The following is a 25,790-nucleotide window of genomic DNA, read 5'->3' on the forward strand; positions in this document are numbered from 1 at the left end:
CAAGGCTGAAAACCAATTTTGCCATCACCTTTGGGCCCTCGGGTGCCCCTACGTTAAAAAAAAAAAAAGGACCTGCTTTTTGTGGTAAAAAGAACTGCACAGACTCAGAAACACTTCCAGAAACCATTTGCCCGCTGCATCCAAAAAAAAGTTCAAACTCAGCCATGCAAAGACCATCCTGCAATATATTCTCAAGTGTTGATATTTAGCTCATCTAATATTAACAAAGGTGGGTTTTTGTTTTTGAAACTAATCCAAAACCTTCCAGCTTGGCCATGTGATGGTCTGCAACTGGGGGAAATCTGCACATCCCTGGGGGACACGGTTAATGCTAATCGATAAAGTTTTGGAGAAAACTTTCAGTGAAGGTCTTGCTTATTTCAGCAAGACGATACCAGACAGCATCCAGCATATAATCCAGCTGTAGCAGAAGGAGTCTGCAGGCTGCCTGCAGCCCAAACCTGTCACAGAGTGAAATTTTGATATGGAAAAGAACCAAGGAAAATAAATTTTGAGCAGCCAAACACAGTGTTAAAGGAATGTGATGCAACGCTGTTGTAAACATGGTCCTGGCCCGCCCTTTTTGAAACTGGCATTACATTCAAAATGAGCATATCATTTGCAGAAACAGGATTTTACAGATATATTCTCTCTGCCACTGCTTTATAAAGAAACCATGTATTTGAGGGTGGCAAATTCATCACCTTAAAAAAAAAAACCCCTACAGATATAGATATAATTTTTAATATAGTTTCCACATACGCACACTACAACACAGCTCCCTTTTATTAGCCGCGACTGAGTTTGTATGGAGGTCAGGTGCTTGTGGGTCTGCAGTGAGCATCCATCATGGCTCTGCCGCTGTGGGGCAGTTTCCTATTTTCCCCAGCTTGTGAGCACCAAATGCTGCTCCAACAGCGCTCGCTTCCACACTGCAGCAGACGGAGCCAGCTCAAGCCATCTGTTTGGTGCTTACTCCCTATATACTGAACTTGCTTCATTGGAAAGGGGGGGGGAGGTAATACTCTCCTGTAATATTGATTAGGTCTGTGAAGGGACCTGTAGACTTGGAGAATACTGAATGTATTTTTTTTAAGGAGTCTTTGCCTGTAGCTTCAAAGGGTCATCTCTGTGGAAACCAAAAATAAACTCCAGCTCCAGGTTTGCTCTGCATCTCCTGTTTTCAATCCTGCTCCCCTGCCTCTCTGATGCGAAGTAGATCAGGGATGCAGGCACAGAATAATTCATTCCTCCTATCGATATCTGGCCGCTCACGCCGATATTTACTTTCCACTCTCTAACTACGCTGTCTTTAATGAGGAAAGAGCACCTGGGAGTTAGGGAATGTCATTAAAAAAAAAACCCCACACTGAATGAGGCTGATTTTATGCGGGACTTCTCGATCTCTGTTATCCTAGTGTTGAAGTTCCAAGCTTAATCAATGAACTGGCGCTGGAGTGTTGGTGAAAAACCCTCCTGCTTTGGAGTGTTGACATAAATCAGAGCTGCTGCTTGCTTCTTATGTATTTTGTGATTGGAGAGAATTTATGACCGTGCTAAAAACTGCTGCAGCGTGTGTGCGCGCTCGGCCTTTAACTGCACCAAAGCTGTAGATGATTTGTAGCCCACGCTATCTCCTTGAGTTTTACAGCCACAGTACATATTTTTCTGTCCACAAACAAATAGATAACAAGAAGCCATGCATTAATCCTAGAAGAAAAAAGAAACAAACCCAAAGCAAAACTGCTTTTGTTCAGCCCGGCGTCTTAGCATTCGAGTCGTTACGTTGTCTGTGTCCAAGCGTCGGAGTCCTGTCAACGCTGACACGTGAAGCTACAGAGTCATTCTTCACTTTGGCTTTCTTTTTTTTGCGTGTCTCCTATTTATCTTCCTTAGACCTGTCACACTCAAGGAGACCAGGAAGAAGTAAAGCTTGGGACCAACGTGACGTTTAGAAAATAAAACTCCCCGCTATTTACAACTGAGGCACGATTCAGACTCTCTTCAGAAGTTCTTTGACTTGTTTATTGTTGTGATTTTGTTTTTTTGCCTCCTCCCATTTCTTTTTCTTATTATACTCTGCTCTTTCCATTTCCCATATGTTGCTTGCTCTCTAGTTTTGCTGTAGTTTATGGCTATGTTTACTTTGAGACAGTAAATGCCTTTGCTGATTTATAAGGTCCCATTATGCCTGGGTGGGTAGATGTCGCATGTTGCGGTGTATTGCTATTGGTGTGCTTTTTCCTAAAAACTGACCCCTCTCTCTTGCTGTCTTTCTCCTTCTGTCCTCTCGTATATCTTGCTTTTTTTCATTTTCTTTCATTTACAGTCTGGATGACAGAGGTGAGCTGGTGTTGATTCCGTGGGACGAGCAAAGACACAGAGAGATGGACTGGTGTGAGGCAGAGGAGTGCAGGTAAACAGGTTACATCACCCCTGAGGCGAATGTACTGATTTCTAGCTCTGTGCATAAAGTATTATTAAAGCCAACAGTTAAACAAATGTGACGTAACGCGTCATAATTAACTCAGCCCGTGTCCGGGATAACAAAGCCCCTCGCAGTGTAGAACTGTTAAAATTCATGCTCCAAACAGGCCAGATGCTTGTGCTGGCATCATTTTGTGAAACAACACATGACATCCTATTATCCAAATGTTAAACACAGCCATAACCAACTAATACCAAATCTTGTTGCACTGCCAATTTATGCCATTTGCCTGCTTCTGTAGGGAGGCCGGGCTTCATTTACAATTTTATTTTTTATTTTTTTTGTTGCTCGTCTGTTGGGAGTCATAACAGCAGTCGCACACTGTGGTATATTTGGCCAGAAATTACAGGATGAATGTTTGATAATGTGATTGGAGCAACATTCCTGGCAACTAGGTTTAAGGCAGTGTTTTTTTTGGTGGCTATGTTATATCTCTGCTCTTCCAGCTCTGTTTCCCTCCTTATCTCTCTCCCCTCTCTTTGCTCAACTCCTTTACCATTGAGTCAGGTGATATTCTGTGTTTTTCTTATCAAAAATCCTACAATGTTAAGACTGTCTTTTAAATACTAATATTTGGGCATCCCTCCCTGTGCATCTGGTTCATAAATGTGTTACTTTCATTTAAAAAAGGAAGAAAAAAGAAGCAAACAAACAAGTAATTTCCTAAAGCAGCAGGGCACTGTAGGTAGTAGATAAATTGTTCATTTTTAGGGGAACATTTTCAGCAGAGGATCAGTTGCTTTTGTGATTATTCAGAGCAGCACGATCCTCTCTGTGCTATGTTTTTGGGTAACAAAATAGGTTTATGGCACAGGAGTAAGGCTTTGACTTTTGGCTCCATAAAAAATAATTGTATCAGTGCATTGTTTTAATCTGTTTGTAAGATTTTTTTCTTTTTCTTTTGATAAACACATAATTCTGAATTATCGCCAAAATAAAAGTCATTTTTCTCTCATTAACTGTTCCCGCTCTAGCTGATTAGCTAAAAATCATTAAAGGAATAAAGTGAAAATGCAAGGGAGCGCAACTCTTCATCCATTTCTTTTTCTTTTTAAGAGCGGTGCTGGAGCAGAATTTGTTTGACGATGACAGTTTCCTGTATGACGAAGCCTCAGACCTGCTGAGATTCCGCACAGCCACGCCCTCCAAAGAGCTGCTTACTGATTGGTACATTAGCAGAGCCCAGGATATCGACTCTTGCTCCAGACAGGTACAAACATTCTGTGTATCCGCTTGTAGCTTACAGTCAGTCACTATATGTTTATTTTACTATGCAAAAGTGTTGAGCCACCCCTCGTTTCTTTCACATTTTTCTAGGAAATTTGGCAAAACCAGAGTTTCAACAATTCTAATGAGCCTGAAAGTCAATATTTGGTATTCTTACCAATTTTTCTTCAGCATAGCCTGCACTGCCTTCAGCAAGCTTTCTTTTAATTTCTTTTACTAAGTAGTCTTCAGGAATAATTCGCCAGGCTTCTTGAACATTCAAAAATCTTCTTTGGATGTTGGCTGCCTTTTGTTCTCTGTCGAAATGATGTTGAGGTCCGAGCTCTGAGGAGGCCAATCCGTGACTGTTAACGTTCCTTTTTATGTTTTTCTATCCACATATGCTTTACTGGATTGGGAGTGTATTTGTGTTCATTGTCATGCTGAAAAATGAATCCATTGTTAATGCTTTCTAGATGGTATTGTATGGTGGAACAAAAGGAAAATCTGATGGTAGTTAACTACATCATTTGACAAGATCTCCAACACCACTGGTTGAAATGCAGCGCCAAACATTGATAGAGCCTCCATCGTGTTTTAGAGATGGTCTTAGACACTGACTGTACCTCACTCCTGACCTCCTCTGTACATAGTGTTAATGATTTGAACCAAAAATTTAAAATTTGTATTTAACACTCCATTAGACCTCTTGCTGTCATACAATTCTTTCTTTCCACTAGTCAAAATATGCCTAATAATACAATTTTTGTATATATACAAAGTTGTCTGTTATGTGTAGACACAACATTCATTGCTTGATCTAGGTGTCTTTTTTATGGTTGAACGATTCAAAGGTCAGTGTTCAGTGGCTTAACAGACAAAAACATTCTTCTGAAAATAGTCGAGTACAAGGACTGGATTGAAAATCAGTAAAAAAAAAAAAAAATGCCAAGAACTGTTGCTCCAGAGCACTTTAAAACATTACAAGAATTTCTTACTTTGACCTGGAAGCAAAATTTAATGAAAGATTGCATCTTACCCTTCCTGTGACAGCAGAACTTTTACCTGACCTTGCAGACTGTAATAGCAATAAATGTTTTCCCGCTGACCTCTCATGGCCTTACAAAGCCTTTATTTGTAATTTCAACCTCAACGCTCAAGCATTCAAGCTGTTTTAGAGACTAAAATGATCAGGTGACCTCGCAACTTTTCAATTAGTTTGTTCATCCCTTATTACCAATGCAAATCATTTCCAACTGGTCATAGTTCTTCTGTTAGGGGAAACCTTTTACGTAGACTGTTAACGTTCCTTCTGCTCGATTGGATCTTACAGCTGGGCAGCGGCAGAAAGGAATTAATAGACATCTGGCTATTGAAAAGACAATTGGTTTCGCACACTTCTTTTAGATGATGAGGGCAGAAAAATATGACGACTGCAGACTGCAGAGGGTATGTTGCCTGTCTCCATCAGTCAAGGTCACTTTGATCTGATCTGTGACAGTTATTATCATATTTGCCATATGGACTTCTAATGAAGAGAACCCGAGGCTTATGTCATCCGCGTTCTGATGCTGCAAGTGAAAAATAAGACTTGATAGGACTTGTTTAGTGGAGTAATGGGACGTAAACGCTAGAGCAGCCCGATCTCTCCACCCACACTATCCACGCTGCAGCTCCGTCCCCTCTTTACCTCCATCAGAGTGATGGATCAAGGTTGTCACAGCACTCTCTTTGTCTTTGTGAAAGGACTAACTAGGGTGCAGTCATATCTTTCCCCTTCATTTCTCCGTTTTATCCCTTCCACTTGCTGTAAAGAGGCTGGCGAAATAGAGATTTTGGGGTCCATTGCTCATTTTTGAAGACAACTGGGGAATCGTGCCTTTCATCATCCACTCAAGAGAGAAGGAAAGGGAGAGATTCGAGTGCATGTGTAAAAGGAGGCCTTTGTTAGTCTCAAGGAATCACACCAATTCCCTCTTTCATTCTCTCCCTTGTTCATTTTTAATTAGACCTCATCTTCATTTGCTCTATCACATCTTACTCCAGGAGTCTCTTTGGACTGTCCCGAACTCTCACGTCTCTGGTTATTTCACACATTTAGTTTTTTCTTCACACGAGCAGCAGTGACACAGAAATACATCAGAAAATCTCTGCTGCCATTTGCTGAGCCCCCCCCCCCACAGCCACCCCTTCTCCCTGCCCTTTTTTACGTTTCGTCTCGTTTGTTCTCTCTTATTGGCACCCTCCTCTCATTCGTCATCTGGCCCTGTTTATGCTTGGGAGAGCGTTTTAATGGAGTAAAATGGGGCTTGATTAAAAGGAGCCACATCAGAGGAAGCTGGAGTGTTCTAAACCAGTCACAATGTGGCAGGAGGCGAGACACTGATGGGAAGATTGACAAGATGACTCAGAGAGAGACACGAGCTAGGGCAAGCAGAGAATGGAAGTGCAGCCGAAAGAGGAGATAAATGCTGGGCCGATGCAACAGCCCTTGTTAGGTTAGTGTATTACAAACACAGAAAGAGGAGAGGGCAGCACAGATAGGTGTGGAGATAAAAAGGGAAAGCAATCTCATGGAAAGAGCTGTCTGTGGGGAAGAAAATCACCAGTTATAAGGGGGTAAAAGGGTAGGAATAAAGGATATTAAAACCAAGTGGTTGTTGTGCTGGCAACGAAATGGCACAAAATGAGAGGGTGGCTTTGAAAACAAGACAGAGCGTGGGGAGGCTGGCATACAGAAAAGGCAAAGGGGCAGGCTGGGAGTTCAAATGGAGGCTAGTGTGGTGACTGTTACTTCGAAGAGGTGGGAGGGAAGGGAACAGGATTAAAATTGAGCAGAGCTGATGAGAAAATGTAAAAATTCCGTTTGAAAGAAAGGAGTGTGATAGGACGAGGGTGAGAGACAAAGAAGCATCAAATTGAGTTGGAATATTACAGTGAAGAGTGAAATCTGCCGTTGTGGCGAGGGGGGGGAGAGCACAAAGAGAGAGGGTCGTGTTACAGAAAGACGAGGGGAGGGGATGGAGATGAGGTCGTAATTAAAAAGTGTGAGATTTCAACATCTGAATTGTCTGTGGTTAGCTGGGGAATCTATCTCTGGAGAGCAGGGAGGAGCGGAAAGAACGAGGAGGATCTACACTCACAGTTAGATCAATAGACTTCCCCCTCTCATTGTATCTAATTGCTCAGACTCTGAGTCAAGGTGATTTGGGTTTTGGGTTGAATGTGTGTTTGTGGGGATACTTTTTGCAAATGAAGACATGCAGTTATTTATTCAACAATAAGTAATGTGTGTTGAGATAAGCTGAAGACAACAAGATTGCATTGATTGTGTATCTGTGTTTCTGTGTGCCTGTGGGCACTTGTGCCTTTGTGTAGGAAAGATGCAGCAAGGATGTGTGCGCTGTCTCTAAAAGGTGTAGAAAAGGCAATCATCACCGCAGGACCCAGCAGCATCTGCTATTGATTGGCTAACATCCACAGGTGGCCGAGCATCAATTGGCTGGGCGTATTGCCGGCATATAGCTGGTTGCATATTGATTGGTTGATTTTCTGGATGGAATTGTATCGATTAGGAGCAGCAGGAAGCCCAAAACCTCAATGTTTTATTGCTGAAGGTCTAATGATTGGATATTAGTAATGACTGACAGCTATTATTTGCTTTTGGATTGGACGGGATATTGTTTTTTCCACGTCCCAATCCAGTTATCTCGGCAACAATTTTTATTGAACGAACATTGCTGCAAACAGGCTTTTTATTTGCCTTCTGCCCAAGTGTCATGGTTAAGAGGTTGGGTTAGTGTGTGTGTGTGTGTGTGTGTGTGTGTGTGTGTGTGTGTGTGTGTGTGTGTGTGTGTGTGTGTGTGTGTGTGTGTGTGTGTGTGTGTGTGTGTGTGTGTGTGTGTGTATACACAGTTTGGCCCATAAGTATTCAAACAATAATGACTTTTCTAGTTTTGTTTCTGTACACCAACACTATGGATGTTAATTGAGCAAATCCATAAGTGATTGAAGATTTTTAGCTTTAATTCAAGGAGTTTAACACACCTTCATCAATAGAAGCACGGAGGCTTTAAAACAAGGCGAAAACCACTGGTTGCACAGAAGAAGAGGAAATTCGGGACAGAACATCTCAAAGAGCCTGCACAGTCCTGGAACACATTCTTTGGGAGTGTGAAACCAAGATTAGCTTGATTTCATTTCTATAGATGCCCCTAGAGTCTTCTCATCTAACTCACAACATGAAACTATTAAAGTGCTCCATAAATTACACAACATGCTCTCTGTTGACACATTTTATTGCCATTCAAGTTGCGGAGTCAGCAGTCTAAGCAGACACGGGGTACCAATGTGCTCTCCAGCCAGGTGAGAGATGTAATCTCAATAGCGTGTATTGGGATCTCCTCCCAGTAGGACATAACTACTCCAAGTCAGATGCCTGAACCACCTCCACTGGCTCCAGAGTAGCGACCCCTATAACTAACCTATTCAATCTGTTCCTGTGAGAGGGTGGTGTTGCCCCAAAGTATGCATGGCAAATTTTTCATCACTGTTGACAATTATGCTGTTGGTGGTTTATGAACGCGTTTCTTTTGTTAAACAATGGAAGTGCTGATATGCTCTTTATCATGTAAGCTAACAGAGACAACAGATCTTGGTACAGCTGGCTGGAAATTCGTTCGTTCTTTCTCCCACGTTGCCAAAACGGCAGCCACTGAGTGTACAGTGCATTGTTTCACACTCGACCGTTTGACCTTTATCAGGTCTTTTATCACAGCACCATCTGTGTACTTGTGATACACAGTGTGAACGAATGCATGCACTGAAGATATTATGGAAGTATGAAAGTACCCAATCTGAGGCACAGTAACAGTGTGTTTAATATCTCACTGACAGTGCTCGTTCCTTAAAACGTCCAAGTATAGGAGACGTTAAGAAGTTAGTGAAAGTGTGATGTTGACCACTGATCTTGTCTTTTTTTTTTTTCTTTTTCAATGTACTTTTAAGTAGAATTCATGTAGTCAGCCTCCTCTAGCGTGTTTTTCATTTGGTTTTCTTTCTTTCTTGTCTCAGGTGGACTGCGCCCTGTCGCTGGTGCGTCTTGGGAAGGAGCGGGAAATCCCCGGGCTGGAGCGATTATGCGATGACTTGGTCACCATGGAAACACTTGTGTATGAGACATCATGTGAACTGGGTCTGACTCTTAAAGATTTTCAGCAGCTCAGCGACATTGACAAACTCTGCCTGCTCATGAAAAACGTACGTGACTTAATTTTCCACCTGCTTAACTGCACACTGGGAAAGGTTGACCCCCACCACAGAAACGGTTATACTTTTAGCTGCACAAAATCATGTATGCACAGCAGGTCTGGTAACTGAAAAGCTCTGTACAAAAGCTGGAAGATAAAATACCAATAAAAAGTTTGGACACATTCGGTACGTGTGTCCAAACTTTTTACTGTTTCTAATTGTCTTTGTTTTTATCTTCATTATAATGAATGTCATTCATTTCATAATTTCTTTCTTTTATCCTTTTCAAATGCAAATAATTTCTTTCTTTTTTTTTTCTCAGTTGAAAAACGTTGTTTTCCTCACGCGACGCTGTTAAATTGCGTTTCCCAGCCCGCTTGCTTTGTTTCACAGCCTGTCTGGGTGTTCATTGTCTGAACAAATAGAAAGCTTGCCTCCCATTTCTCTGCCATTACATTTCTTCATACAGTTCCACTTTATAGTTACTTTATTGTCCTTGATTGTTGCTTAAAGAAACATAATTTATGCTAATTGCAACTGGAATAGGCAACAAACAGAAAAATTTAAAAGTCTAATTGAACGGCAGCCTCCAAGTAAATTAGTTCCTTTTCATTCCTGAAATCACTCATATTTGATGATACGAGCTTCCTTTCCAACAGCAACATGAGAGCTATGAAAGCTATTCTATATAGCAGGTACTACAGTTACAAGTCCCCTTGGAGTACATAATATGAGCTGTCCTCTAAATTGTAGCTAATAACTGCCAGCTTTAGCCTATGAGGCCCATTGCCAGTAGTATCTGCCACACAGGCAGGCAGCCAGCAAATGTTGTTGACTGCACTAACACATGCTGTTTGACTGGTACTCCCTCTGGACGCTCTGTGTGTGTATGTACATGTGTCTGTGTCTGTGTGTGTGGTTGTGTGTGTTTGAGTGTTTACCAAACTCGCCTAGATTAAATCTCCCTCTTTGCCTGCGTCTGATGTCTTTCTTTATCAGAGAGACAGTACAGCAAAGCAAAAATGTTGCGCGTGGGTGTGCAAGTTTGCATTTAGCATTCAAGTATTTATTTATTTATTTTTTTTCAATCTCATTTTTCCTGCTGATGCTCTCTTATCTGTATATCCTGAGTCAGAGCTGTCGCAAGGTGGGTGCAAGGCCTTGCACGAACTTGACATGCATCTGCTCAAATCACATCGCAGCCCACATACTGCAGCTATTATGGTTCAAGTTCAGGCTTAATTGCATGGCACAATTTCATGTAAATGCGGTTTGAAGTACTTTGCAATTTTCTAACAAACATTCAAAAACAGAGAAAAAAAAAAATTCGACTAACTTTCCTTGATGTTCCACACACACGCACACACTCATGTCTTGCGTTCTTATCTGTAACACAGCACCATCGTGCAGACATCCCATCATTCCCAAATTCATTCTGCAGCTTGATAAACACACAGCAGTGTCAGTATTATTGTCTTGGTTAAAAGTTTAAACTTTTGGACTACATTCACTTTTAACCCTTAATTTGCCAGAAGAAGCAAAGACTAGCTTTCTGGGGATATGAGGTGAATCGTGGTTGCAGAAAGCATTCACAAGATAATGCTGTCTGAACATGGACAGGAAAAAAATCAGCCGTGTCAAGATTTTACAATGTACACATTTTGATATCGATTACTACCCAGAAAGACACATTAAGACAAAGTAAAACCACCTTTAGTAGTAGTTGTGTCTCCTGGACCGCTTTACGTAATGATGATACTCAAACTTATACACACACACACACACACACACACACACACACACACACACACACACACACACACACACTCATAGTCACAAGCTGAGAACAATACCAACCATGCTGTTGCGGCTTGTAACAAGGAGCACTGCAGCAGATGGTATGACCCCCACAGAGCCTTGATCTCAACATCTTGGATTCAGTCTGGATGCCATAAAGAGACGGAGGCATTCGAGATGGCATAAATCCACTGAAGAACTGTGGCAAGTTCTTCAAGGTGATTAGAACAGTTTACCTGCCAAATCCCTTCAAAAAATAAATAAATAAAATGAGTATGAGTACCACTTAAAGGCAAAGGGTGGCTGCATCAAATGCTTATTTGATTTTTTTTTCTTTTTACTGAAATCCATATAAAGTTAATTGATCAATAAAAACTGATAATGGCTTTTTATAAAGCATTTTTATAGCGTCATTACTTTTAGTGCCCTAATGCCAAATGCCAAAAAGCCTTCACTGGTACAGCATCACAAAATTGCTGCTCCCAAAGTTGGCTATTGGAGAGGATGCTGTAGGAAATTTATAGGTGATTGGTGCAAAATCTGTCTTTTTCACTGTGGAAATTAGCTCAGCTTGTGCTATGTAACTGCTTGGTGTTTGGATCAGAAACCTGGTGACATGTCAGCAGGCTCTCAAAAGCCAGAAAGGCTTAGCTCAGTGAAATATGTGTGTCTCTGTGTTGGTAGTTTAATCAGTGTGTGATTTAGAGAAAGCTCAGACCCCTTGTTATTTGTGATCAGTGCAGTATTTCCATTATTTCCATGTAGTTCACAATAATTTTTGTGCAACTGACAGATTGGCTTTCTAAATTTAGCCCATAGGAGTATATGCTATATGACTGCAAACAGAAAGGTATATAACTCATTAATAGTCTTTTATATAAAAGAAAACAAATGAATTTAACAACCATTCCACCCAGAGGTTCTCCTTTATTGGAAGAGCTAAGTTCATTTTATTTACATAAACATGTAAATGTAAAGCGCAACAAATGAAGAGGATAAAATCAGTGACTAGAGTTTCTTAGGCTAAAATTCCTACCAGTAGAATACTACTCACTTTAAGTGAATTATCTATTCAACACACTAGGTCACATTATTTTTAGTATCCTGCCTGAATTGCATCTTTAAGTATCTTTAATTTCTTTCTGTTATCAGTCCAGCACCGAGCACTACGTGAAAGACTCCTTCCAGTGGATGGTGCCATTCCTACATCGCTGTGAGGGACAGAAAGAGGGTTCTGCTAAATCTCTGCTCAGAGAATACCTGGTCAGCCTGGCCCAGGAAGACCTCACCCTGCCCCTCATCATTTTCAAGCACTCCAAACCTGATGCAAGTATCCGTATACATACACACACACAATGCACAAGTGTAGTCGGCGTCACACTTGGGTAACCATAAATGGAGAGACAGGAAAATGAAAGCACATCCACGCAGACATTGCAGCTCTGGCTGTTTGTGTGATGTCAAGGCCGATGTTGTTGCCCCTGCGCTGTAAATGCTGTATTTATGACCCCATAAGGACGCAGCCAAGGACAGGTCTCTGGGCCATTAGAAGCCATGAACCACACACACACACACAAACACTCCAGAGGAAGAAAATGCTTAAATTGATGCAATGCTTCAGTGTGTAGGTACAAATAAATTACGGGGTCAATCACACATTGATATGCACATACTGACTCTTATTCTTCTCTCCTCCAGTGCCAGCAGAAGATTATTGGGGACCCAGACCAGCTGATGGAGGTCGCTTTGGAGTGCATCTACAGCTGTGAGAGAGACGACCAGCTCAGCCTGTGTTATGAAATCTTGGAGTGTCTGCCACAGAGGGGCTACGGGTCAGACGCACGCATCCACGCACACAAATCGCACACAAATTGCACACACACGATGCCGTGCACGATAACGCACAAGTCAATAAGTCAATTGGGCATATTCTGGTAATGACAGAAGTAAGCTTTATACATTAGATAAGCCATGATATAAGGATATTAAAGCAGTCCGGCGCTGCCTCGCCCACAAGAATACATTGCTTCCAAGCAACCCACCTTTTTCCTTTCCTTTCACCTTTCCATCTCTCTTAGGACCTATCAATAAACCTAACTACTGCCTTAGGTAGTGCTCCTCTCCCCTTGTAACTTTCTTTCCCTCCTCCTCTTCTCTCTTTTACGCTTAGCTCTGACTCCAAGGAGCCATCAGTTAGCGTAGCTACAGTCTACACAGTATTTCCTACCTGATGGTATTGCTGTCTCTGCCTTTCTCTCCCCCACCTCTTCTGCAGCACATTTTATTTCATATAGCAAGAGAGGCTGTCCTTTAGGTTCCCCATGAGGCTGTGTGGGTATGTAGTGCATTTGAAGGAGACTGAGTGGATAGTGAAGGGCTGAGGATGGGAGGGGGAGGGGGGGGGGGGTCATTAGAGTGTCAAGAGTAGCTGAAATTAATCCTAATGACTTATTCTTGGAAGAATTATCCATCCAGTGTGCACATTATTTGAGAAATTAAATGACCACTTTTGGCGAGCTTTGTTGTTTATTGTTCACTTGCTACAGTATGACAGCCATGATTTTCAGCAATTAGATCTTTTTCCTTTAGCAACTGGCTCACGTAGCTCCAGTTTGATATGCATTGCTGTGAGTGGCATGTATTTATTTCCCCTAAATAATGCCACAGTGGGGATAACTGTACTGAAACAAGTCACTGTTATGGGCAACAAGCAATGTTTGGTTGGGGACATGATTTCAGCCGCAGTGCAGCCTTCCACTAAACTGAGCAAGTGTAACGCAGACAGATAAGCGTGTCGGTTTTACATTTTAAAGTTGTGAATTAAAGATACATTTTTTTAGCACATGTCATGGTGAGTTATCCATCATCAATCTGTCCATTTACAATTCACAAGAATTGTCACTGATGAGCTACTACATCATTGATGTTCTGGTTTCCACTTTTCCTTATCATAATATTCCATAATATTATTAATGTAGACTAATCTAAGCTATTTGCTGGGTTACTTTATTTAAATCACAAAAATGTATTTTCCCTCCTTAAAAAAACATGAACATAAACCTTTTTTATGATCTTATTAGCATTTCTAAGCAATCAGCAACAAACAAATTGTTGGATCTGTTTTTACCTTAATGGCACACTAGCTAATCCTGAAAAGCTACTCAATAATGTATACATTGCTAGCACCCGTATTAATATTACTTCTTTTACTATCAGTGAAGTTTACATCGATAAATGTAGCTATTTTATTGATTATCCAAATATGAGCACTGCTATTACTTTACACTGTATTTAGCTAGCTATTTGTTTTCAAAGATATACCCATGATCCATTTAAATGTGAAAAAGCTTCTCGTTGACAAATTGTTAGCAGACTTATTATAGTTTTGTATCATCTAATGACATTTTATTTATTTATTTTCTTTGTTTTGTTTTTAGTTTAGTTTTTATTAGATTCAGTGTTAATTTTAGCCTTTTTAATTCTTCTTCTTATTGTTATTATATGTAGGGATATGAAAGAGGCAACACTTATAGAAATCAGTGCAGTTATTACAATAAAAACACAGAACCGTTTGAATGCTGTTGACTCACAGTCTTGTAAACATCCAGTCTCAATAAACATGCCCATCCATGCCTCATCAGGCATATTTTAATTTAATTGAATAGAGTTTTCCAAGTTTGCAAAATTGTTTTATTTAGTTAATTCCCCCAAAGAGTTTATTTCCTTTATTTCTTTTTAAAAGTACCAAGAAAGTACCAAGTAGTTGATCTTTACAAAAAGAGCACAATGACAAACTTTTTTTTTTCTCATGGCGCAAAGTAAAAAGAGGAGAATATTTAAATAGGATGCAGAAAACTGATTTCCTTATGTTTGCGACACGTGGTTTACTGCTAGTTGCATTGATTTTTAATGCCGCTTGATATTAAAATGAAGGAACTGACTACAGCTGTTTCTAGAAACAACCACAACTTTTATAGATCACCCCCAGTATATTTTACTGTATATTGTACAAGTTACCCTCTTTATGTCTCTCATTTAATATTTAATTGCTTTATAATATATAATAAATTGCAAGTTTTAATGAACACTCCATTAAAAAAAATCGCTTTATGGTTACACTTTTGCTTTCGGTGAGCATAATACCCATATATGCATTTCAGACTAAACATTTCCTTTCTGCTAGACAGGCCAGCTTTCTGCAGTGTTTGGTTTAGGAGTGCTGCAAGGTGCTATACTGTATATGCAATGCCTTCAATTTAGCATTTCTCTCAGGAGTGATGTGTCTGACTTACTAAGCTGAAAATTGCTACCCCGGCCAAGAATATTACAGATTTCTGCAAGCTAGGAGAGAAACCATGACTTAGTAGTTTCAACCCAATTTTCTGATATTTCTTGTGAGACAGCTTAATTAGGTCTAAATCTGCTCAGAAGAATGTAACGTGCGTTCACCCTTAGAGAGTGGGAAATCCAAAAATGGACAAGGGATTAGACAGTGATTGAGGAGAGGGAAAAAATAGAATGAGGGAGAAATGGGTATTAAAAAGAGGAAGAGCTGGAGGTGGAGATGCACAGACAGTCAGAGATGGGGGTGAAAAAGCAGAGAAATGGAAAGGTCAGATTTTTTTATTTTTAAATGAACAAATAAATAAATAGATACATTTAAAAAAAAAAAAAAAACCCTCACTCGCTCACTGACACACATTCACAGTCACTGATGCTCATAAACAGAAGGTTGTTTCATCAGGGTCAGTACTCTAGTGGGGCGCAGGCCAGCCTGACCCAAAATCCTTTGCCTCAAGGCAAAGCATCATGGGGTTTTATTTTTAGTGGAAAATCAGTACAGCCTCACTGGTTGACCACATACGCACACATTTACGGTACAGTGTAGAAACTGTACTGCCATAAATACGCACACAGGCATGCGCTTGGGGATTAGGCGTACACTTTATGATGCAAATCTTTTTCCTACTTTGCGTTCTACTTTATTTATTCCAATTTAATTTTAGTAACACAGACTTACAGAGAAGTAACAACTCTTTTTGTGTGTTTTATTGTTCTACAGGCCACAGACAGACATCACTCCATCACTCCATGATCAGGTGGACAAACTTGAGAAGCACCTGAGGTAAAGTAATACAGTCTGTCAGCTTTCACTTCCTCCTCTCTCTTGTTGTCTTCTGTCAGCACAAACAGTTGGATTTACAAATCAGAGCTGGTTCCAGACTTTGAGGTATGAGGATTTGCTGCTTTTTCTTTTCCTGTAATAGACTCGATTTAACATTGTGTGTTTTGATCTTACTTTAAAAAAAAACAAAAAACTTAAGTATTCACACTCCAATGTTTCTTGTCTGTATTTATTGGCAGGGCACATAAATTGTTGGGAGGAACAGCCCTTTAGTTTTTGTGATTATTGCTGCAATGCTTTGGAAACGTTCAATGTGTAGAAATGCTTATTGCTTCCCTCCCTTTATATGTGCCTGATTGGATGGGGGTGGTGGGTGGGTACACATACAACTTATGCACATGCTCAGTATCAAGAGTCCGGTGTGTGTCCCATGGCACAAGCTCAGGCAATTTCTCTGTTACAGGTTTAAATCGGCCATGTGCCTCTGTCTCTCTTTCTCATCCACCCTGCTCCTCAGGGTGAACTTGCAAACACAAAGCACTGATGAGGAGGAAGGATGAAGGTGGGGATTGGGGGAGGGAAGGAGGGCAGGAGCCTGAAGGAAATGGGAATGTGGATGATGATGAAGAGGAGGAGGAGGAGGAAGCAGCAACAGGAAGCAGCGTTAAGGCTTAGTGTGTCCTTTCACATACAAGTTTACTCACATATTTGCACACAGACATAGGCAGCTATGCACAAACACACGCCGGGGTGGGAGGTGGGGGTAGTGTGTTCGTGTACGTTTGTGTTGAAGCGCAGTGACTCACACGCTCGTATCCAGATGAATCAGGCAGTAAATGCAAAGTGTCTTCTTACCGAGCGCCTCCAGAATGAAAGCCGTTTTCAGCTGCTGCCACTTGCTGGTGCATTAATATGTGCATAGGAACATGCAGACCCCCCCTCCTCCGACACACACACACACACACACACACACACACACACACATGGACACTTCACACTTGAGCAAACATGCACACACAAACACAGTTGTAAATATCAGGGTTTGTTGTATGTCTTACACTCACACATATAGCTACACACACACACACACACACACACACAGAGGCACCTGTTTACTATGGTAATGAGTTGCAGCAGAGAGTGAACATCTGTAGCAGCACGACCCTGTTGAGGCTGGTGGTGCCATGCTAATCCCTCACCGACACACATGCACACACGCTTTCACTGTTTCTCTGTCCCTTGGTCATATAAGACTGCATGCATTCACGTGCTCCTAGGTGCTGTCACTTTGACGTGTAGTTTATCATGCTGCTCTTCAGTCTTGCTCTACGTTTGCTCCATCTGCACCGCGACTCGCAAATGACTTTCTGCTGCCAAAATAATAAACAGCTTAGAGTTTAAGTGTCTTCTGTCTCTCTCCCTTGGATCGCTCACAGGTATCATTTTGCCATGTTTTTGTCTTGCTTGGCGTTTCCAACTGTGACGCTTACTGATGGCAGTCATCCTGTCTTTGTGTTTTTTGTTTTTCCTGAATTAATGTTTTGAAAAATGTAACTTTTGTTTTTTCGTTGTGGTTTCATTGTGTGATTTTCCTAATCTTAGTTTGTGTGATCATATTAGTGGTTTCCCCCTTAATGACAACAGTGATTACATGTTATATTTGTCCATCTATTCCAATGCCTAACAGTGTGGTTGAGGTTCTGGAGAAACATGGTCTACAGAAGCCCATCTCGTATGTGAAAAACAGCCAGAACAATGACGAGGAAGCCCACCAGCTAATGGTCAAACTGTGTCGTCACACCGGCCGCAAGTATGAGCTTTGAAAAGTACACATGTATGAATAGACACATAGAAATAAATGCCACAAACATGCTGAACGTTTGTGTGTGTCCAGAAACCCTCCAGTGAGTGAGAATATGTGGAGAGTTCTACTACAGGACCTGCTGGATATGCAGCAGAACGTTTACACTTGCCTAAAACCAGAGACGTGCCATCAGGTAAAACACTTCAGCAATATTGGGAAGATTTGTGTTGGCAAGGTGCATCCAGTATTCACTCTGATTTTAATTGGGATTCTAATTTTAGCTAGAGACAGGTGGATCTCACTGAGGAACCAAAGACACTTTTTATATTTATTTATTTCACTCCAGTTGAGTTCATAATTTTCAAAACTGACATCAGGCTGTACTGTGGAAAACTTGAAATTAGCTAGCTAGTGTGATCACGATCTCATAACAAAAAGTTTTATTGTGGGTTTTGTAAACTTTTTGGCAAAGAATATTCACTTCAGCTGGCTAATGGGATGAACGCTTGTTTAGAGCAGTTCCTCATTAGCGTTATCTTGTTGTCCAGTATTTATATACAGTTTTATTCAAAACACGCATTATCCATAGGTTGTTAGGACTTGTACTAACATTAAACGTGTAATTAAATGTGTTAATGTGCCTGCATTTTCATTTTGTGCCTTCGGTGACACTGTGGTCTATAATTCACACATTAAGCTGCATGTTACCGCTCTCAGGGAGAGTTCAGATAAAATACTAGAGTGCTACAATGTTACAACTTTTGTTCGGTTAAACGCTGCCTCTCCCTGCATAATATCTCTCCTCCTCCCTGACCGCTGCAGGTTTTTGTCGAGTCCCTGCTGTGCTCCAGCCGAGTGGAGAACATACGCCTGGCAGGACAGCTCATGCACTGCTCCAAGGTACATTAAATAAGACGCTCCTTCGCAGAATTACACTCCAGCTTCACCCTGGGTTGTCCGAATATTAAACTGCTTATTAATTTAATTAATTAATTTCGCTGTCTCACTAATCCCCACATTTCGTATTAATGTTTCCAGGTCAGTCAGGATGTTCCTGTCAGCTTGTCTTTTCGGGGTAAAGGTTATGCTCTGAAGGTGGCCTATGACAACAGCGTGGAATTAGTGCTGGCTGCTGCCAGGGAGTACTTCAACTCATCCAAATTGCTAACAGACCCCTGCATGGAGCTGGCCAGGTGAGCAGGAAAAGAGAGAGTATTTCCTTTCCCCAGTTCTTTATCTTTAAGGTATTAAGGTAAATTAATTTCAAAACTTGTACAGTAACTACCAAAAAGAAGAAGTGTTTATTTGACACAATGTTTGCTTCCGTGTAGGTAGGTGAATGTTATTGCACTTCTATGGCACTTATGACCAGGAACAAAATAATGGTGTCTCATTATAATTTTTCACCTACTACATGAACTGTATACACAGTGCCATGAGTTTTTGTCCCCTAATGATTTCTTAGGTTTTAGCTTATTTGTCACTCTTGCACGCTTTGGATCCTCAAACAAGTAAAATTAGACAAATATAACTCGAGTAAATAGAAGATGCATTTAAATGATGATTTCATGTGTAGGGAAAAAAGATATACGAAAACAACCAGTTATTATTTTTATGGGGAAATTAGCATTTTCTCAATTAATAAATAATTCAAATTATCCTTTAAAAAAAACAGTTTTTATTTAAACAGGCTATATTTCTCCAATATTAAAACTGATTGATGATCTCAAACGTTTAAGTGCAAAAACCTAATAAATTAGCAAGGGCCCAATACTTTTTACAGCAGTGTATGTAAGTGCATGTGTGTGTGTTGCTGGCCTCTGATCTCAGAGGGGGGCCGGTGGGTGTCTAACCTTGCCGTCTGTTCCTAGTGGGGAATTGGGACAGTAATTGGGTCGTCATTCATTTATAGGAACTAATACAAAGACCCCCCTCCACACGTTTGGACATCACCATCAATTGTAACACTTCCACTGTGTGTGCATGTAAATCTGTGCACGTGTGCGTTATTTGGGTGAGGGTGTTGGATAAAACATGGTGTGTTAAATGTCTGTGGTGCTTTGAAATTAATAGTCCACACATACTGGCTGCCCACCAACTAATGGTCAGACTGTGTCCTTTAGATTAAAATAACTGTTCCACAGACACACATTTTACCCTGTGTGCTAAATAAGACACGCACTAGGACAGTTAAACAAACTACACCTGACTTTGCCCTAAACAAGTGTGGTCAGTAGCAACGGGCAGAAGGACAAAGAGACTCTACTTAAAATAACATGGGGATCCCCTGAAACCGATAAAAATCTTTGCATCATAATTTTCTGGGAATAAACACACAGAAAGATAAAGAAAGAAAAGAACAAACATGATAAAACAGATTAGTACATGAATGAATTTACATATATATAAAATAAATATTTGTAATTATGCAAAATATAAAAAAGGGTGTCCTTTGCAGTGATAAAACAACAAAGAAATTTAGCTGCTAGCATTGGCAGAGCAACGAGCAGTTTAGAAGGGCACAGTCACCATGGTAACTTGAGCCGATCAGGGTGCAGACGGCTAAGTGATGCAGTTTTTCGGACAACTTTTACGAAGGAGACCCCGAGTCTATAGACTGAATTAGTTTTTTGTTTTTAAAATCTTCTTTATTTCAGTTTTATTTATATATATTTTATTTATATAGCACTAAACCACAGCGATAGCCACCTCAGAGTGCTTTATATTTGTAAGGTAAAGACTCAAGAATAATTGAGAGAAAACCCCAACAATCAGACAGCCCCTTATAAGCAAGCACTTGGCGAAAGTGGGGAGGAAAAACTCACTTTTAACACAAAGAGACGGGGAAGGTCAGGGTGAAGGGAGGGAGACAGGACAAAGTAGTGTGGAAGAATAATATTAACTATTGATTAAACAGAGAATGGTGTCTGAACACACAGGGACTGTAAAAAGGTGAATGAATTGGATATTACGTAATTGCAGGAAAGACGTCCTACATATTTGTTTAATATGTACATTGAAAGGCATATCCATCCAGAGTAAATATCTGGTTAGACACCATGTTAGGGCTGAGTACAATATTTCCACTAAGTGACCATCATAGTGACCCGAATGCTTTTTAGCATTAATATTTGCTGTTGAGGCTGCGTAATCTAAATACAAAGTAAGTGAAACATTACTTAACACTAACCTGCCACATTTAAAACTGGTTTGATCTAAATTTGATCAGTATGGTCGGTCAGCTTCGCTTGAGGTAAACACTTTTTGATCTTCTTCAAAAGAAATGTGAGCCTTCATGAGCAGGACTCACTGTGGTCATCTGAGGGTATCCCTGCTCCTTTTTTTGCAGGGCTTATGAAAGTTATTCAGCTGTTATTAGCTGGCTTAATTTGGAAAAAAAAAATCATCCTTTACTCAGAGTGCTTTTAATGCCTTTGAACACTGTTTACTTTTTATTACTATCATTTTCTGTTTCCTTACAAGGACTTTGATGACATTTCTAATATGTGCCTCACAGCAAGAAGATTAGGGCTTGAATCCAGCAGCCGGCTGGAGCTTTTTATCTGTGAGGGACGCGTTCTCCGGTGTCATTGAGGGTTCTCTCCAGATACTCCCATGGTCCAAAGACATGTGCATTAGGTTAATTTGTGATTCCAGATTGTCCATAGGTGTGAATGTGAGTGTAAAGGGCTCTGTGACAGACCGGCATCTTGTCCTGCTAAGCAGCAGAAAATGCATGGACAGACTAAAAAGAAAAACAAGTGTTAGTGTTGGGTGTTAAAAGTAAAGAAATCCTTTATTTTGGAAAGGATTTCTTGCTTCTTTTGCTTTTTTTAGCCCGTATATTACCAGCTTCAACGGTCTGAGCAGTTACCATACTGCTTTTGTCTTTTAAAAGTGAAAGCTTTTTCCTTATCATCCACTAATTATATTAGTTTAGCATTTTTGAAAGATTCTCTTTAATATTTCCATTTCCTGTGTATTTTTGCTTCCCATCTCCTGTTTAATAAATGTGTTTATTTTTCTATGTTGTTCTTTTTCCCCAATCTGCTTATAAACTGCTTCCTGTAACACATTAAGTGTTACTTCTTCGTTGTCATTGTTCCAGAGGTAACTTCTAATAGCTTGTTGAATTTTTTCCCTAAATCTTATATCCTCTAATTAGGATTTCTTTAATCTCCATAAATCATTACATCTCCTTGTTTTCATATTACTGGAGCATGATCCTTAAGTCGTACTACTTAAATAAGCTTAATTTAATGGAGTTATGTTGCAATTTTTGTGAAAACATGCAGCTCAAAATGCTTCATATTGCAAGAATAAAACAACACAAAGAAGAAGGTGTATTTGTATGATCCCACAACTGTTATCATGACTGTGCCAAGAAGGACTGGCTGTGAAAAGAAATAAATGAGGAATGGCAGTTGAAACCTGTCATGTTATAGTCTGCATACATCAAAGTTTGATGATGTATCAAAGTTTATTAAATGGGAAGTCCCCAGTCTGCAGACACTTTTGTGTTTTGTCGTTGTATGTTCCTTACTTTTTACCTCATCAGCCATAAAAGGCTGATGAGGTATTGTTGTCATCCTGCCGGGCGGGCGGACAGCGTGGACACCCGAGTTTTTAAATTGGATAACTCGAGACCAATGCGACACAGGACTTTGAAATTCTACTCCATCTACTAAAAATCTCAAACCATTTTGAGTCCCGGTAACCTTGACATCAAGGTCAGATGAAGATGTATTTTCTGAAAAATCTTGTGAATGTGATAAATGAAGAATGTAGTCACCTGGGTTTTTTTTTTTTATTAAATTGATGGCATACGTTTAGCTACTAAAAAACTGAAACAAGTTTGAATCTCAATGATCTTGAACTCAGGGTCGAGGTTAGAGGTCAACTTTTCTGAAAATCAATTAGAATTTTCAAATGTATACCATGGGTGCATCTAGGCTAGTGGATCTAATGTATCTAGGTAAAACTGTACTGGTGGCTGCCAGTGTTTTCTCCTGTAGCTCAGGAGCAGGTCATCTACTAATTGGGAGATTGGTGGCTGCTGGAGTCTGAATGCCATATATGTTAGATAGAAATCACCTATGCAGAAAAAAGGCGTAGCAAAAATGCTTGTGTGAGTAGATGTGAATGTATGAATGGTATGGATGTATAAAGCACTTTTAATGGTTGCTACTCATGCTGAGTAGAAAAGCGCTGTATAGGAGCCAGTCCATTCACCATTTACCTTCTCTTTCCCCTCAACCCTTAAGCGGGGATTGCTGCCTCTCCATGAGCCTGGCTCTGCTGGTTCTGCTGGAAGCCTCTTCCTGTTAAAAGGAAGTTCTGCCTTCACCAAGTGCTGCTGATAGGAAATTGCCTGATTGTCTCTTTAAGATTGTGGGGTCTTTACCCTACAATTCGTAGGGTCTTGATAGGACTTGATGCTTAAGTTGTTAAAACATCTTAGTGAGGAAAAAGAAAGGAGGGCGATAAGGCAGATGTAGGCCCAGCAGGGATGATTTTGATCCTTTTTGTTGCTGGTTGTTTCTGTCGTACGTGTGAAAGCTCCTCTCACAAGTCCTCGTGTGAGTAGGAAAGAACCTGAGTGTATATGACACAGAAATGTTGGAAGATAAATGGGGAAAAAAACCAGGATGTCAGTACACTTCTGTTTGATGTTCTGGTGCAAATGAAGGGCAAGGTCTGTGCTGCTGTGCTCCATTGATAACTTCTTTGCAAACTTGTGTTCTCGTGTGTCTGTTTAGCACAGAGTAGTTAATCTGGAAATCACAGTGTACATGCTGCAAAGCACATCATGACTCTTGAAAGCGAAATAGAAAATTTTTTTTTTTCCACTGATGTCTTTTCTAAGGCTGTGTCAATACACAAACACACTCACACACGCTCGCCTGGAGATACTTCACAGCACGAGTACATAATCAGTATGCCCTCTTTCTGTCTCTCATTCGCCCATCCACAGCCCTTTCCTCTGCTCTCATCCATGCCAGGACAAACCTCTTGTTCCTGGCAAGAACAGCAGCCATGCTCAAAGAGTGGGAAGCTGCGTGTGGAGTGCTTTCCAGAGTGTGTGTGTGCGCGCGCGTGTGTGTGTGTACTCTACTCAACAGTTTTGAGTCAGTGTGTTTTTAAGAAGTAGAGGTTGCATTTCTCATTACACTTACAAGGATTATGAGACATTTCTGTCAGTTGTCTTTGTTTACCCACCACGAGAGTAAAACACTCTTGAGCGAACACACATCCCAAGGACAAGTTCCCTCGTCTCCGCTCAACTGGTGCTGACGTCAGAACTCTTAAGCTGCAATTTTATCTGGGATTTGTGCTATTTGCAAATTAATCATTTTGCTTTTTTCTTCCTCTTTCACTCGCTGGTATATTTTACTTTGCTCTGTATACACTTGCAGGCACACACAATTTGCGCATTCAGTGTTATATATGCGGCATGATGTGCTACATAATCCTATTAAGGGTAATGAGTGCCGCTCGCGTTTCAAGAGAAAACTGTTCTATTGTAGATCTGTCAAATTAGTCTAGACTTTGTATTTAAATCCATTTGAAAAGTGTCGCCATGTTTCTCATCATGATGTTGAAACTTCACAGACTTCAGGCTAGATAATCGCTTTTTTTCTACAGCTCTGAAATGTGTACCAATTTAAGTAAAGCCCCTTTAGTTCTTCCCACTCATTTTATCAAGCGGTAAGTTATGTTTTGCAACAGTTTTCTGCAATGCTGTTAGATTAAATGGACCGAAGGTAACTACATCACTTTTTAGGTGCATCAGCTTTTCACTGAATTTTCACTTTCTGTGCTTAGAAAAGTTACGTTTCTGTACTCCTAAAATTCAGACTTCCTCTTTGTGTCACAAGGTCATATGATTGGGTAGCAATGGAACAAATTATTAGTCATTCCCTGCTGTTTTAACTGCTTATTATCTTCATCAGGGGGTGTCTCCAGCTGATCACAGACTGTCCTCCATCCATCCAAGAGGAACTGGACCTCATCAACGCCCTCAGCCAGCTGGAAGACTTCAACGTCAGCATTCTGCCCCTGCAAGGTAGCATGAAGCGTTTGTCTGTCTGGGAAGCTGGGAGATTTCAAATGTGCGCTTTTGTGTGTATCTGAATGTGTTGTCGGTGCGTTTCAAATGGTTAGACATTCAAATGTTCTCATAGACGATTAAAGCACACCGTTCCCCACCTCCATCGCCTCGGCTCACTGTCCAGCCTGTCTCCCTCCCTGCTGTCACGTCACGTTCTCCGTTCCTCCATATGTTGCTGTTTCTTGTCACTGTATCAAAATATATTGTTATTTATGGATCGACTTTTGAGCAAACAACATCTGGCCAATGGCCTAATTAGGAATGAAGTGTTTAGTTTGGACGTGTGCGCTCTGTCTTACACACACACACACACACACACACACACACACACACACACACACACACACAATGTTTTATCCTTCAGCTGTAAAGCTGACCAATCTATATTCACCTCCATGTTCTTGCTTTCGTTCTTTTCTGGCACCCTACATCTGTGGTTCCAGGCTTGCCTCCCTTTTAAAGAAAACCTTGGCGCCAAAATAAACCAGCTTGGCCCCTCATCGCCTCACCTTTACAGCGAGGTGTTGTTTGCCCCCAAGGCCTCCGTGCTCTCCCTCCTTTGCCCCCATCAAATCGAGCTGCCAGTATAAAACCACTGTGACAGAGAGAGCCATAAATTGCACGGTCTCTCGTTCCTTCCCTCCCTCTCTTGCTCTCCGTCCCTCTCACCTTCTTTCCTCTCTTTACATTCATCACTTACCTCTGGGGTTTTCTTTCTTTTTCCTAGCTCCCTACTTCCTTCTCTTCTTCTTTTCACTGCTTGCTTAACGTGAAGGGCAGAGGGCAGAGCTTTGGAAGAATATGAAAGAAAAACAGTGGAAAAAAGAATGAAGCACTGCAATGGAGAAAAACAGAAACTGTTGTAAAAGAAAATGTGAAAATCTTGTTTTATTGTGACACATGCATGCATTAATTATTATGTCTTAGGTCAATATCAGTGCTTAGGGGAACATTGAATTCATGGCTTTGAATCAAGGTCATACTGAAAAGAACAGTTTTGTTTTCTCCT

At 40.7% G+C, this 25,790-nt stretch overlaps 1 protein-coding gene across 2 annotated transcripts in view; it reads left to right on the forward strand.

Annotated features, from left to right (window-relative positions):
- nbas (NBAS subunit of NRZ tethering complex) overlaps nucleotides 1-25,790 on the forward strand; it is a 179,142-nt gene that overhangs the window by 40,202 nt on the left and 113,150 nt on the right. For both annotated transcript variants that reach the window (XM_026142564.2, XM_026142563.2), the window contains exons 22-32: nucleotides 2,330-2,416; nucleotides 3,545-3,698; nucleotides 8,768-8,953; nucleotides 11,894-12,067; nucleotides 12,440-12,573; nucleotides 15,804-15,866; nucleotides 17,554-17,676; nucleotides 17,761-17,863; nucleotides 18,493-18,570; nucleotides 18,709-18,863; nucleotides 24,624-24,736. In XM_026142564.2, the coding sequence (XP_025998349.2) occupies nucleotides 2,330-2,416; nucleotides 3,545-3,698; nucleotides 8,768-8,953; nucleotides 11,894-12,067; nucleotides 12,440-12,573; nucleotides 15,804-15,866; nucleotides 17,554-17,676; nucleotides 17,761-17,863; nucleotides 18,493-18,570; nucleotides 18,709-18,863; nucleotides 24,624-24,736 (1,370 nt within the window). The remainder of the gene's footprint in view (nucleotides 1-2,329; nucleotides 2,417-3,544; nucleotides 3,699-8,767; nucleotides 8,954-11,893; nucleotides 12,068-12,439; nucleotides 12,574-15,803; nucleotides 15,867-17,553; nucleotides 17,677-17,760; nucleotides 17,864-18,492; nucleotides 18,571-18,708; nucleotides 18,864-24,623; nucleotides 24,737-25,790) is intronic.

This window comes from Astatotilapia calliptera, chromosome 15 (genome assembly GCF_964374335.1).
Source record: "Astatotilapia calliptera chromosome 15, fAstCal68.1, whole genome shotgun sequence".
Taxonomy (NCBI): Eukaryota; Metazoa; Chordata; class Actinopteri; order Cichliformes; family Cichlidae; genus Astatotilapia; species Astatotilapia calliptera.